Source organism: Gossypium raimondii, chromosome 5 (assembly GCF_025698545.1).
Source record: "Gossypium raimondii isolate GPD5lz chromosome 5, ASM2569854v1, whole genome shotgun sequence".
Classification (NCBI taxonomy): Eukaryota; Viridiplantae; Streptophyta; class Magnoliopsida; order Malvales; family Malvaceae; genus Gossypium; species Gossypium raimondii.
Genome location: NC_068569.1, coordinates 22862002 through 22874004, shown reverse-complemented (window position 1 = coordinate 22874004; position 12003 = coordinate 22862002). Strand labels below are relative to the sequence as shown.

Below are 12003 nucleotides of genomic sequence, written 5' to 3'. Positions count from 1 at the left end.
AAAAAATAAACAGATAGAGAAAAATCGGATCATTCTAACGAAGCTCTCGTTTAGAAAGGAACGATCCTAGCTCCCCCTTCAAAGAAACCGAATAGGTTCCAGCCCACTCGATGATACCCGTTACTAATATCGAATTTCGAAGGTACATCTCCCACCTGCCCTTATCCTTATTTTGCATATAATGATTACCTCAAACATTATCCGTAATAAAAAAACTGTTTTTCTTTTTTTCGCCAAAAACCTTTCTTTTATAAATAAAAATAAAAATTAAAAAAGTTTTAAGATTCAAATTTATAAACTCTATTTTTCTTTTACCAAAATATCTACACGCCATTATTACTTTGAGATAATGGCGACTCTGGTTTCGCTGCCTTCCGCCTATCTCACCCCGCGCCTTACTATCGACAAACTCTTCTTTGGTCCTCTCCTCCCCATTTCCACAAGCACAAAGTGTGCATCTTAATTTTCTTAGTTCCTTCCTTCAATTTCACTTCTCCAATCTTTTCTACATGAAGCTTAACCATTTTTATCCTTTTTGTCCTTGACATTTTGTGATTGCTTTTGCTCTTCTTTCTGTTGTAGGCATAATTGGGACTTAAACAGATCTGGGAAATCGAGGTTTTGTACGATAAAGTCCAGACTCACAACAAGAACCAAAGAGTCACCTTCGACAAACCCCGATACATTACTAAGAGAACCTCACAAGTATTTTGATCAAGTAATCATCACCGTCCGTTCGGGTGATGGCGGCCATGGTGCCGTCCTTACCATGCCTAGCCAACAACAAGCTACGAAGTGGCAAGGAAAACATGAGAATAAAGAGAAGTCAAAGAAGAAACTTTCGTATAAAAGGGATTTTGATGGGTCACTTATCCTTCCAGTGGGTGGTCATGGTGGAGACGTAGTAATTTATGCTGATGAAGGGAAAGATACGTTATTGGAACTTCATAAGAAGAGTCGACATAATGCAAAGCGTGGTGGAAATGTCGCTGCTATGGGTGTTTTAACTTCTCAGCTGCGTGATGGCCTTGCTGCCCCAACTTTGCGTATCCCTGTTCCTGTTGGTTTGTAGTATTACTCTTTTGATACCATCTACAACATTTGGCTTTTCATCGTAAATGGAAATTGAATTTCAATTATTAAGAGTAGCTAAGAACATACCAAGAATATCACCATTTTTTATGGTCTTTTCATGGCTTGTTGAGATGGTATGATAATATTTGGATTATCCCAAATGCATATTTTCTTATTGTTTGAATTGGTTTGCAGGCACTGTTGTGAAACGCAAACGTGGGAAGTTATTGGCTGACCTAGCGCAGCCTGGTGATGAAGTACTTGTTGCTAGGGGTGGTCAAGGAGGGGTAAGAATTAAGAACTTGGTTGTCTAAACTTTAAACCCATTCAAAGATTCAATTAACTCAGTAAAATTTCAAGTTGGCGTTTTGCATTTTATTATATCAGTCATGCAAAGCTACATGTTTAGTAATTTGATGCCTTTTTCTTTCTTCTTTATCCTAATGATCATAAAACTCTGAATGTGATAGGTATCAGATTATTTATAGTTCAAAGAACTGATTAATAATAACTAGGATTCCTATGATCCAATCTTATTCTGTTTGATAGGCCTCCTTTGTTTTGGCTATATTCTGTTCTTAAGCATGCTGTATAAGTTGTATTCTCAGTAACGATCTGTGATTGACGGTTTAATTTTCTTTGTTTTGTGGCAGATTAGCTTGATAGAAATGCCTGAATACAGAAGGAAAAAGTTGATGTCTTTAACCACAAACGTAATGAGAGATGAAAGTGATAAGGTGTCCAAGATGAAATCTTATCCCTTACTATGGCAGCATAGAAAGAAACAGCTTATTTGATGAAAATTTATATGGTTTTTAGTGTTTACAAGGTGATAGCTCTTTCTGTTTGTTGTGTTAAAATTCATTTTCAATATTTTCTTTTATTTACTTCTGCAGGTTTTAGTTCTTGGTCAGCCTGGAGAGGAGGTTAGTTTGGAGTTGATTCTTCGAGTTGTTGCTGATGTTGGGTTAATTGTAAGTACTGCATCCTATTATTTTTCATTTGTCTTGCATTTCTATGTAACATGATTTGGTTTGTATTTCCTTGTAATCGCTGTTGGTGGCTAGGTCATAATAATTTATGATAGTGCATCAGATTGGCTACAAAAGGTAGATGCTAATATTTTATTTTCCCTGCAGGGGCTTCCAAATGCAGGCAAGTCAACGCTTCTAGCTGCCATTACACTTGCAAAACCAGATATTGCTGACTATCCTTTCACGACATTGATGCCAAACCTTGGGCGGCTTGATGGTGACCCTGATTTAGGGCCAGGTCAATATTCATCTGAAGCAACATTGGCAGATTTGCCTGGTCTTATAGAAGGTGCTCATCTGGGCAAGGTAATGCATTTTGACTTTTTCATCTTGTGAAACTGCTTATTCTGATCTTACTGACGTTTTTATTGTTTAGGGTCTAGGTCGCAATTTCTTGAGGCATTTGAGGAGGACACGTTTGTTGGTCCATGTTGTTGATGCATCAGCTGATGACCCTTTAAATGACTACATAACTGTCAGAGAGGTATGTCTTCCCTCGTTCATATTTTTTGTTATTTTATATTCACTTCATTAACATTGTTCCATTGTCTTAATCAAATCTTTTTCATTGATGGAATAATTTGTTTTACAAATAAGTTGTAGCTTTTATGGCATTTTGTGGTTTTAAAACATATAAGGTGGGACAAAGTTTGTGTTTGGATATCACTTTTGGCCTTTCAATCCATTTAAAATTGTGCATTAAGTTATACGAACACTATTAATGATAAACTCTTGCCTTGGATACTCTCAACATCTAAATATATCATGTCTCAAACTGAATACCCCTCAATTTCAACTCCTCTTATCGTAGGAATTATGATGTGCAGGAACTGAGGATGTACAATCCAAATTACCTAGAACGACCATATGTTGTAGTACTGAACAAGATTGACCTTCCCAAGGTAAGTTTCACTTAGTGATTGGGCTTTTATCTTCAGTCAAATTCTAATTTGGTCAATTTTAGTCCCTACACTTTCCAAAATTTGAAATTTCAATCCCGACCCTAATGGTAGCAGTTAAATCCATTAGGTCAAATTCTGTTATTAGTCTCACACTATATGTAAGTTCTGGATTTAGTCATTATTCTCCAATTTGATTATTTCTAATCTCTATACTTTTTTAAATTTTGGAATTCTAGTTCTAATCCAAATGTTAGCCGTTGAATCCATTAACAAAAATAACTTTTTTTGTGTGTGCGAGTATTATGTGGAAATACATGACATTATACATGTGATAATATCTTTATTGTATTAAGATTTTTAGAAATAACAAGACTTAACCATTACCTTCTTTTGAGAGTTTGTGTTTTAAGTGCAAGAGTTATGTGTATAACATCTGATATGTCATCTCTTTTAACAAATTTTAAAACATATCTGGTACAACCTTAGGCGAGGGATAAGCTTCCGCATTTAACTGAAGAAATCTTAAAGATTGGAAGTGATATAGTACATTCTGAGTTGGGAATGAGTTCTAGAGATGAAGTGCAATCATTGCCCACTGAAGGTGGCGAAGCGACTACATTGTCTCCAGCGATTTCTGTTGAAGATAAAATGGATAAAGGAATTGAGGACTATCCACGGCCCGCTGCTGTTGTTGGTGTTAGTGTTTTGTAAGTAATGTTTCTCTTCTTAAATACTGTCTTGCATCTCTAGTGCGTCAGCTCATTAAAAGTTCCATCTTAATATTGCATTCTGAGGTCCAAGGTTGATGAGCAGCCTGACTAAGTTTTTCCGGATATTGAGCAGGAAAGGCATCAGAGTAAACGACATGTTGAAGGAGATAAGGGCTGCCTTAAGGAAGTGTAGAGATTCGAACGATGCATTGGAATTAAGTGCGAGGTCAAGGGAGTAATACAGTTGTGAATGTACTAATTCAATACATCCGGACTCAAGTTGCCAATGTGAAGCTTACCCCAGATTTTCTCCCTTTGCCCATGAATTCTGGAACAATTTTGGCTCACACTAATAATATGCTACAAGATTGACTCCTTTAAAAGCTCAACAGTCAACACTGCCATATTTGAGGGCTGCAACTTCAGTGCAAAAGTTTTCACTGTCTATATATCTTCGCTGAGATTTTCAAACTACGGATTAATCCAAATTATTGCTTTAGCTTTATATGACCCAATTAGGTGCTTAGATGAATGAAAAGGTCAGCTTATTGTATTTTGTGCTCTCCGCTGTTTCCACTTTTCGGCTTGTGTATCATTCATTTTTGTATCCTTTCTCTTCTTTCCTTCAAATTCTTGACCTGTATATGGAGATTTAGGGTCAGCCATTGTTGGATTAATGGGAAAAAACATGAAATGAAATGAAAATACCAGTTTCCTAACACGATCTAACTTGGGTTATTATATAGGAGACCCTTTGATTGTAGCTCATAGATAGGATTATCATATTTTAGTGTTCTTGACCTTAAGATAAGGAATAGGGTCTGATTCGTATCCTGCTCAAAAATGGAAATAGATTTGGTTATTTTCCGAGTAACTTAGTTTTTATTGAACAGGATTCGAATATTTTAGTACTTGTACATTAATTCAAGCTCATAATTATATTTGAAATTAAATATAGGAATCAAAATAACTTTTTAATATTAATTCAAATAAATTATTGTTTTCTCGAATCAAACTGACAAAGTGGAGGCAGATTTTAATCTTTGTAATTTTGTGGAGCTTGTTTTTGGGAGCTCCCACGTATCAATGAAGCAACCCTCTCTCATTTGTCATTTATTGAGGAGTTCTTTTTTGGAATCCTCGACCCTCGAGCGGGGGACATTCTTATCTCAAACCGATTGCCCCCACGCCATTTCCCAATAGAAAATTGACCATTTATCCCATCCCCCAAAATTTCCAAAACAAATCGAACTCCCTGTTTGCCACCTGAGTTTGTTTACACACAAGAATCTAGGCCAAGTGTGTCCACCAGAAATGTCAATTAGCTTTGCTGTCGACGCGTGCCAACATGGTTCCCATGCCAAGTATCATCTCTAAACCCATCTTTAAGACACGTTCCAGCCAATCTTAATTACACCCCCATTTCACCTCTTATCTCTCTTTCTATTGTATAAATACGATTTCCCCCTCTCAGTTAATGTGCTTATCAATAACTTTTGTTCTTTGGGTTGGGTTAACAATGTCAGCATAAGCCATGGGTGGCTCTGGGTCTGGAGAGAAAAAACTAGTGAAGAAACGTGCACAAGCGAGTTCGAGAAAAGGGTGCATGAGAGGGAAGGGAGGTCCAGAGAATGCTCTTTGCACTTACAAAGGCGTAAGACAAAGAACTTGGGGCAAATGGGTGGCTGAAATTCGTGAACCCAACCGTGGTTCTCGTCTTTGGCTAGGTACTTTCGACACCGCCCTTGAAGCTGCGATGACTTACGATTCTGCCGCACGTAAACTCTATGGTTCGGATGCCAAGCTCAACTTGCCACACTTGTGTGTCAACTCTCGGTTTCCACCTCCTTCGTCAAATACTCAGGTCGCCCCGATAGGGAACCAACCTCTAAATGCGACTACCAGTTCACCGAACAGCCCAATTATTATCAGGGTCGATGAAGTAACACCAGTGAGCAACAGTGAATCAGATATGTCTCAAGGGAACATGGTGGCGAACAATGCCAAATTTGGACAAAACCAAGAAGAAAATGGTGGGTTTTGGGAGAATATGACGATGAACTTGCCTGTTTTAGATGACTCCATTTGGGCAGAAGCTGTTATGTCATTAGATTTTCCAGTGATGGATGATCCAAGCATTTTCGGTACCAGTCTTGTCGATACAACAGGATGGGATGCCTTGCAAACCCCGTGGTGCATGTAAATCTAAATCAGCTCTCTGCTAGCTACGTCGAACATGTGAAAGCCGTTCCATAGTCTTTCTATACATTCAATACCTAATAGCCATGAAAACCACATGGTTTTTCTGGGTTTTTCATGGCAGTGTCTTTTTATATTTTCTACTTTTTTATTTATAATTATTTACATTCCTGTAAGTATCAGTTACATGCTGTTGTAGCCAGCCCAGCTACTATGTTGAAAAGTGTATAACGTTTGTATAAAATGAAAAGTGAATAAATTTTGCAAGAGACTACTTGGGACGTGGAAAATAGAAAACGTTACACTACGTAGTCCACCAATGATAGTAACCGGCAAGTATTTCGATCCCATAGCTCCTGCAAACTTTAACTCTTACTCATATCTAATTTAGTAATTTTGATGATTTTATGTGAAAAGAGAGAGCTAACAAGCATTACTGCTTTTGAGCTTGCCTTGACGATGGGCCTTGGCCCGTACCAGAAACCCATATTCCGTAGCAAGCCACATGAGGTATCTTTGGTCACATTTGTCCCCCCAAAAAGATCCTTTTGATGTCACAATTTTGATAGCTATAATTATAGTTTTCCCTCTCAAAGATTGAGATAATCATAAATTTAACTTCTGAAAAATTGGTATAATCTCAAATTTACACTTCCTGCTCATCTATATATTTTCTGAAGTTAAAAGTTTTATATTATATATAATATGATTTTTTTAGAATCGGGATTGAAACTTTGAGCTTTAATTTGATTTTACACAGAATTTAAAAATTTTGTTCTTATTTTTTGGAGAGGGAGGGATCAACGTTTTTACCAAAAAAATATATGATTTTGTTGCCTTCTGATATGGGAATATGTTGATTTCTTTGAAAAAGAACAGGCCTTATTTCAGATTCTCAGAAGGACCAAGTTTGACCTGATCAGACAAGGATCCAGACAGAAAATGAAAAAGGCGGCAGTTCTGAATGATTCAATACAAGGTTTGGTCTGATAGACAACAAATCATCGTCACTGTCTAAGCATTACTTCAGCCTGTTGCACTTCTCTTCAGCCCCATTTGGAAGTAGCCCGATTTAAGCAAATAAAAAAAATAAGACCCATTATTCCTGTTGCCGGCGAAACGCCATCATTTACCCCATCAGTTGGAAGATACTCGTTAAACGTCAAAAAGCAAACCAAACTACAAGACACGTAGTAAGGCAGTTTTTTAAGGGTTACTTTTTTTTTGGGGGGGGGGGGGCAAATTGATCTCTTATTTATGTGAGGACTCAAGTTAAGATATCCCCACCAGAATTAATGTTATAGCATTGTTCCCGAAAACAGAACCCACCCCAAGAGTTTCAACAGTGGAAATAATGGAACCTGGTGGTAACCCATTTGAGAAGTCCTTTATTCAGCCATCTATGGAGAAATTTGTTGAGAATATACAGCAGGATGATGGGAAAATTGAATCATCAACTACATTGGTTGGCAATGGATGCGTGGATATTAGAGGGAATATTGCAGATAAACAAACAACTGGAGGATGGAAGGCATCTCCATTTATCATAGGTATTCACGAAAACCAGCTCACGCCTCAGCTCAATTTTGGGTATTAAGAGGAGATCTACTGACGTGATTTTGTGGTCACTGATTGATTCATGGTTTGGTTTTCTTTGAATTATAGTTAACGAGGTTGCGGAGAGATTGGCATTCTTTGCAGTAGCAGTGAACATGGTGGCTTATTTGGTTTTCGAAATGCACCAATCGCTTCCATCTGCTGCAACTCATGTGAATGATTGGATCGGAGCTGCCTATTGTCTTACTCTACTTGGAGCATTTCTTGCCGATGCTTATTTGGGTCGATTCTTCACCATCATCATCTTTTCGTGCATATATGCAGTCGTAAGCTAGCATTTCCCTTTCATAATTTCATATGCCTTAGATGGTCTAAATCCCATGGCAGAGAGGCCTAAATAACACTAGTTGGCTCATCCTGAATCATCAGCTATTGTTGGACCATGTATCCTAAAGGCCCCATGTTCTTCTTTTTTCTTTCTCAGGGAATGATTTTGCTGACTCTATCGGCTTCCATAGACAGCCTGCGACCACCACAATGCACGGCCAGACCATGCATTAAAGCAACCGGCAACCAATCAGGTTTCCTCTTTGTTGCATTGGCTCTTATAGCCCTTGGAACCGGTGGTATCAAGCCATGCGTTTCATCCTTTGGAGCAGACCAGTTCGACGGAGCCGATGAAAAAGAAGCCCAAAAGAAATATTCATTCTTTAACTGGTTCTTCTTTGCTATAAACATGGGTGCCATTTTGGGGATCACGCTTCTGGTATATGTAGAAGAGAAGACAGGTTATGGTTGGGGTTTTGGAGTCCCTACTGTGGCTATTGTTTGCTCCATTTTAATCCTAGCTGCTGGAATACCTTTTTATCGTTACCAAAAACCCATGGGAAGTCCTTTCACAAGGTTTCTCCAGGTTCTTGTGGCTTCTATTAGGAACCATTTTCATGGGGCTCAATTAAAACGTGAAGCTGTTTTATATGAAGTTGATTCGATGGAGTCTGATATTTTTGGTGCTCGGAAACTCACTCGAACGAACCAGTATAGGTAATTGTAGATAAATGTCACCCCTGTCCCTTGGACATTGAAATTATTTGTATAAGTTGGCTTCTTATTACAGGTTCTTGGACAAGGCAGCAATGGTGATCGATCCTGAAGCTAATACTAAAAACCGATGGAGGCTTTGCACAGTGACTCAAGTAGAAGAATTCAAGTCCTTCGTCAGAATCCTCCCTGTATGGGCATCTACAATAGCTCTTTCCATCTCATTTGCTCAACTCTCGACCTTCTTCATCAGCCAAGCCACCATTATGGACCGCAAACTTGGTCCGCACTTCAACATTCCAGCAGGCTCGGTCCCTGTTTTCAGTGCCATCAACGCCCTCTTACTCGTCCCCATCTATGAAATATGGATGGTCCCGATCTTACGTAAACACACCGGTCATCGTCGTGGTCTTACATCTTTACAAAGAATGGGTGTCGGCCTATTCATATCTATCTTTGCAATGGCCTCGGCTGCTTTAGTCGAGAAGAAACGCCGAGACCACCCTGATCTGTCATCTTTGACAGTGTTCTGGCTGCTTCCGCAGTTCTTCTTAATTGGCACTGCCGAGGTTTTCACTTACGTGGGACAATTGGAGTTCTTTTATGAAGAAGCGACCGATGGGACGAGAAGCATAAGCAGCGCGATGTTTCTTAGTGAGATTGGGATTGGAAGTTGGTTGAGCACCGCCATTGTTAAAATCATTGAGCGTGCAACCGGTGGAGAACAAACAGGGTGGCTAAGAAATGATCTCAACAAAAGCAGGCTCGATAATTTCTACTGGGTATTGGCGATAATCAATGCTGCTAATTTCTTGAAGTACTTGTGGGTTGCTCGACGATATAAGGGAAAGAATGGCATGGGACAGAGCACTGCTAGGGTCGAGAACTCGGTCGAGTTGGATGCTGCTGATGAAGTGAAGAAGGATAAAGGGGAGTTTCAAAGCATGGTGTTGTGAAATTCAACAATAATTACTTCCATTCATCTGTAGCTTCCACTTCAAGTTATAATGTGTAACGAATTATTTCACCTTATTTGCAGATCAACAAATTTAATTGTTTTCCTAATTTTAAAATATTGTATTGCTTTGTAATTCGTATTATAATATTTACATGAAAACCTCATAAAAACTATTTAAAATAGTGGTCGAAACATGCTATAAGTTCAGATACCTATAACTGTAATGCAGATTCACCAAGTATGAATATCACGATAGATTGTATCATATGGACATCAAAGTTAATAGCTACAGCTATGTTTCCTTCTTCCTATAATTGTCCATCTATTTATCTGTCGTCTTCATGAGGGTTGTTTTCAGACATATTCTGATTAACCAGAGAAAAAAGGAAACGTAAATTACAGCTATATCTGACTTATTCAGCTGCAGTGTCCTCTGCAGATTTTTTATACTCTGGCTTAAGCTCGTAGGTTCCTTGATTGGCGCCTCTCTTATTGTACACGCAGAGCTCGTTCAGTATCTCTTTAAGGAATTGCTGCAAAGTACAGAAAGAACTTTCAAACACGCAAATACAAGCCAAGTGCTAGCAAAGAACAAAAACAACAAACTACAGAATATCGTCTTCTCTATCAAGCTGAAATATATAGCCGATTTGAAGTTCTTGCAGAGACTGGCTTTTTCCATTTTAAAAGCAATTTGCCATTTCTATGAAGCCAGTAGAATAACATATTACAGAAAAGAGAACACTTAAATCACCATATAAACTGTAAGACACAATGAGCAGTATGAGGAAGAAATGTAAGAGGCTCACAGCAGGCTGATCAGTCTCTTGGACAAGTTGCTTCAAAGTCCAATTTGGTTGTCTTTCAAACAGCTTGAACATTATATCTTCCAGTTCCCCACGATCCCTTCGGGTTCTTTTCACATCTGATTGTTTAACTGGAATTGTTTTCTTCTTATCCTGCTCAGATACAACAGATGATAAGCAATTGTCAATAAGCGCGAAAAATTACAAATATCATCGTCTAGAGACTGTGTCTCAAAGTACCTTGGGGTTGGACGAAATCAAGCCAACCATTCCAGGCATTGGCCTCATGTGAACTCCGCTGTCATTATCTATAACCTTCAAAACGGCATAAAAACACATAAGATAATTGGCACCATAGTAACATTGAAAGAGAATGGCTTACCCAAGCCAAAGCATACTCATTGGCCTACCTGTATTTGCCTGCTCTTGATCATGGACTTATTTGTCCTTTCTCGACACAATCTCCCATATTCCTCGATGTTTTCCTCATGCGGTTTCATGTCGAATTTATGCTCAACTTTTCCTTCCATTGCAACCGAACCTATAGCAAAAAAAACAGCACTTAAGATACAAATTAAAGCACAAAACTGAAGTAAGAGAAAGATCAAACCGGCTTTTATGAGAAAATCATATCACGGAGTAAATTGTTACTTCAAGTCACCGTAAACCTCTGAGAATTTTGAGCACAAAATGACACCTAGACGTGATTGATGAACACGAAAACAGTGAAATAAACATGACAAGTATAATAGCATTCATGTTTAGGATTTTGGCAGAATCGTTTAGGTTTATGTTAAAAAATATGAAACAGGACACACATATATACACTCATACATGGATTGCCAAGTCTAACCAAGCCAGTTAAGAAAAAGGAACGAACTTTACATTACTAAAATTAAGGAAAATAATAATTGAATTTGATAAAACACATAAAATTGAATACTTGAGAAGCAAAGAACCATAACTCTGACCTTGACTTGATTCAGAGAAGACACACATAGGAACAAAGTCTTTGAACATGTTCAAAGAGTAGCTTTTGGGTATTCTTTCGGTCTCTAATCCAGCCACCTCCATAGTAAACTGATAAATGTCAATTCATAAACTCGTAAGAAACAAGACAACGACAAAATTACTACTACAATGTTTAAACATGTCATAAAATCTTTGCCTTGTTAGATTAAACAATCAATTAAAAAAAACCTTTTACTAGAATTGCTATATCTAAAAATTCACGATTAAATAATCTGTTAACTTGAACTAATTATTATCTGATCTCAACTAATTTACCTGGTGTAAAGAAGGGTCGTCGGGTTTGAGAGGGTCGAGGGAGAAGACAACCTTGGCGAGAGGCTGAGAATCAGAAGAAGAAGAAGAAGAAGAAGAAGAAGAAGAAGAAGCTAGTTGGCTCTTCCATGACTTGGCGACCACGACGGGGCACTTCATCAACCAAACCGATCTATCGGCTTTTCCCATATCCAAAAAGCCGCCGTTGTTGTGATCTTCATCCATTGTTCAATGCCTCTGTAAATGACTGACTGTATAAAACTTTCTTCTCCACGTTTTGGTGGTGGGGGAGGAAGATTTGGGCAAGGGTTTATATAATTTATTCACTCAATCTGTAGTTTACTTGGTCGCTTCTCTTTGAAATGGACCCTGAGAAATCGGGCGGAGCGAATTCAGGAAACCAGACGAACGGAGCCTGCCTTACGTGTCTGTCTTTTC

The 12003-nt window shown here is 38.3% G+C and overlaps 4 protein-coding genes across 5 annotated transcripts; 3 read left to right on the top strand and 1 right to left on the bottom strand.

Annotated features, from left to right (window-relative positions):
• LOC105770218 (probable GTP-binding protein OBGC2) lies at positions 1 to 4439 on the top strand. Of its 2 annotated transcripts, none has more exons than XM_052631618.1 (10): positions 1 to 142; positions 583 to 1064; positions 1270 to 1361; positions 1728 to 1811; positions 1971 to 2048; positions 2214 to 2414; positions 2485 to 2592; positions 2936 to 3010; positions 3497 to 3717; positions 3854 to 4439. In XM_052631618.1, the coding sequence occupies exons 1-10, from the start codon at positions 111 to 113 to the stop codon at positions 3957 to 3959; spliced, it is 1479 nt and encodes a 492-aa protein (XP_052487578.1). In that variant the 5' UTR covers positions 1 to 110; the 3' UTR covers positions 3960 to 4439. The 2 variants fall into 2 exon arrangements, with proteins under 2 accessions (XP_052487578.1, XP_012446771.1); XM_012591317.2 differs by lacking the exon at positions 1 to 142 and adding an exon at positions 286 to 450.
• Positions 4440 to 5156: 717 nt separating this feature from the next.
• Positions 5157 to 6186, top strand: LOC105771316 (dehydration-responsive element-binding protein 2D). The gene has a single exon (XM_012592739.2). The coding sequence runs from the start codon at positions 5255 to 5257 to the stop codon at positions 5921 to 5923; it is 669 nt and encodes a 222-aa protein (XP_012448193.1). The 5' UTR covers positions 5157 to 5254; the 3' UTR covers positions 5924 to 6186.
• Positions 6187 to 7231: 1045 nt separating this feature from the next.
• On the top strand, positions 7232 to 9590 carry LOC105770148 (protein NRT1/ PTR FAMILY 8.2). Its single transcript, XM_012591225.2, has 4 exons — positions 7232 to 7469; positions 7585 to 7802; positions 7961 to 8520; positions 8594 to 9590. Exons 1-4 carry the CDS (start codon positions 7274 to 7276, stop codon positions 9471 to 9473), a joined length of 1854 nt encoding a protein of 617 aa, XP_012446679.1. The 5' UTR covers positions 7232 to 7273; the 3' UTR covers positions 9474 to 9590.
• A 68-nt stretch (positions 9591 to 9658) lies between these two features.
• Positions 9659 to 12003, bottom strand: LOC105770149 (transcription initiation factor IIF subunit beta). The gene is made up of 6 exons (XM_012591227.2): positions 11569 to 12003; positions 11253 to 11361; positions 10692 to 10822; positions 10522 to 10596; positions 10285 to 10434; positions 9659 to 10008 (listed from the first exon to the last, which is right to left on the bottom strand). Exons 1-6 carry the CDS (start codon positions 11788 to 11790, stop codon positions 9889 to 9891), a joined length of 807 nt encoding a protein of 268 aa, XP_012446681.1. The 5' UTR covers positions 11791 to 12003; the 3' UTR covers positions 9659 to 9888.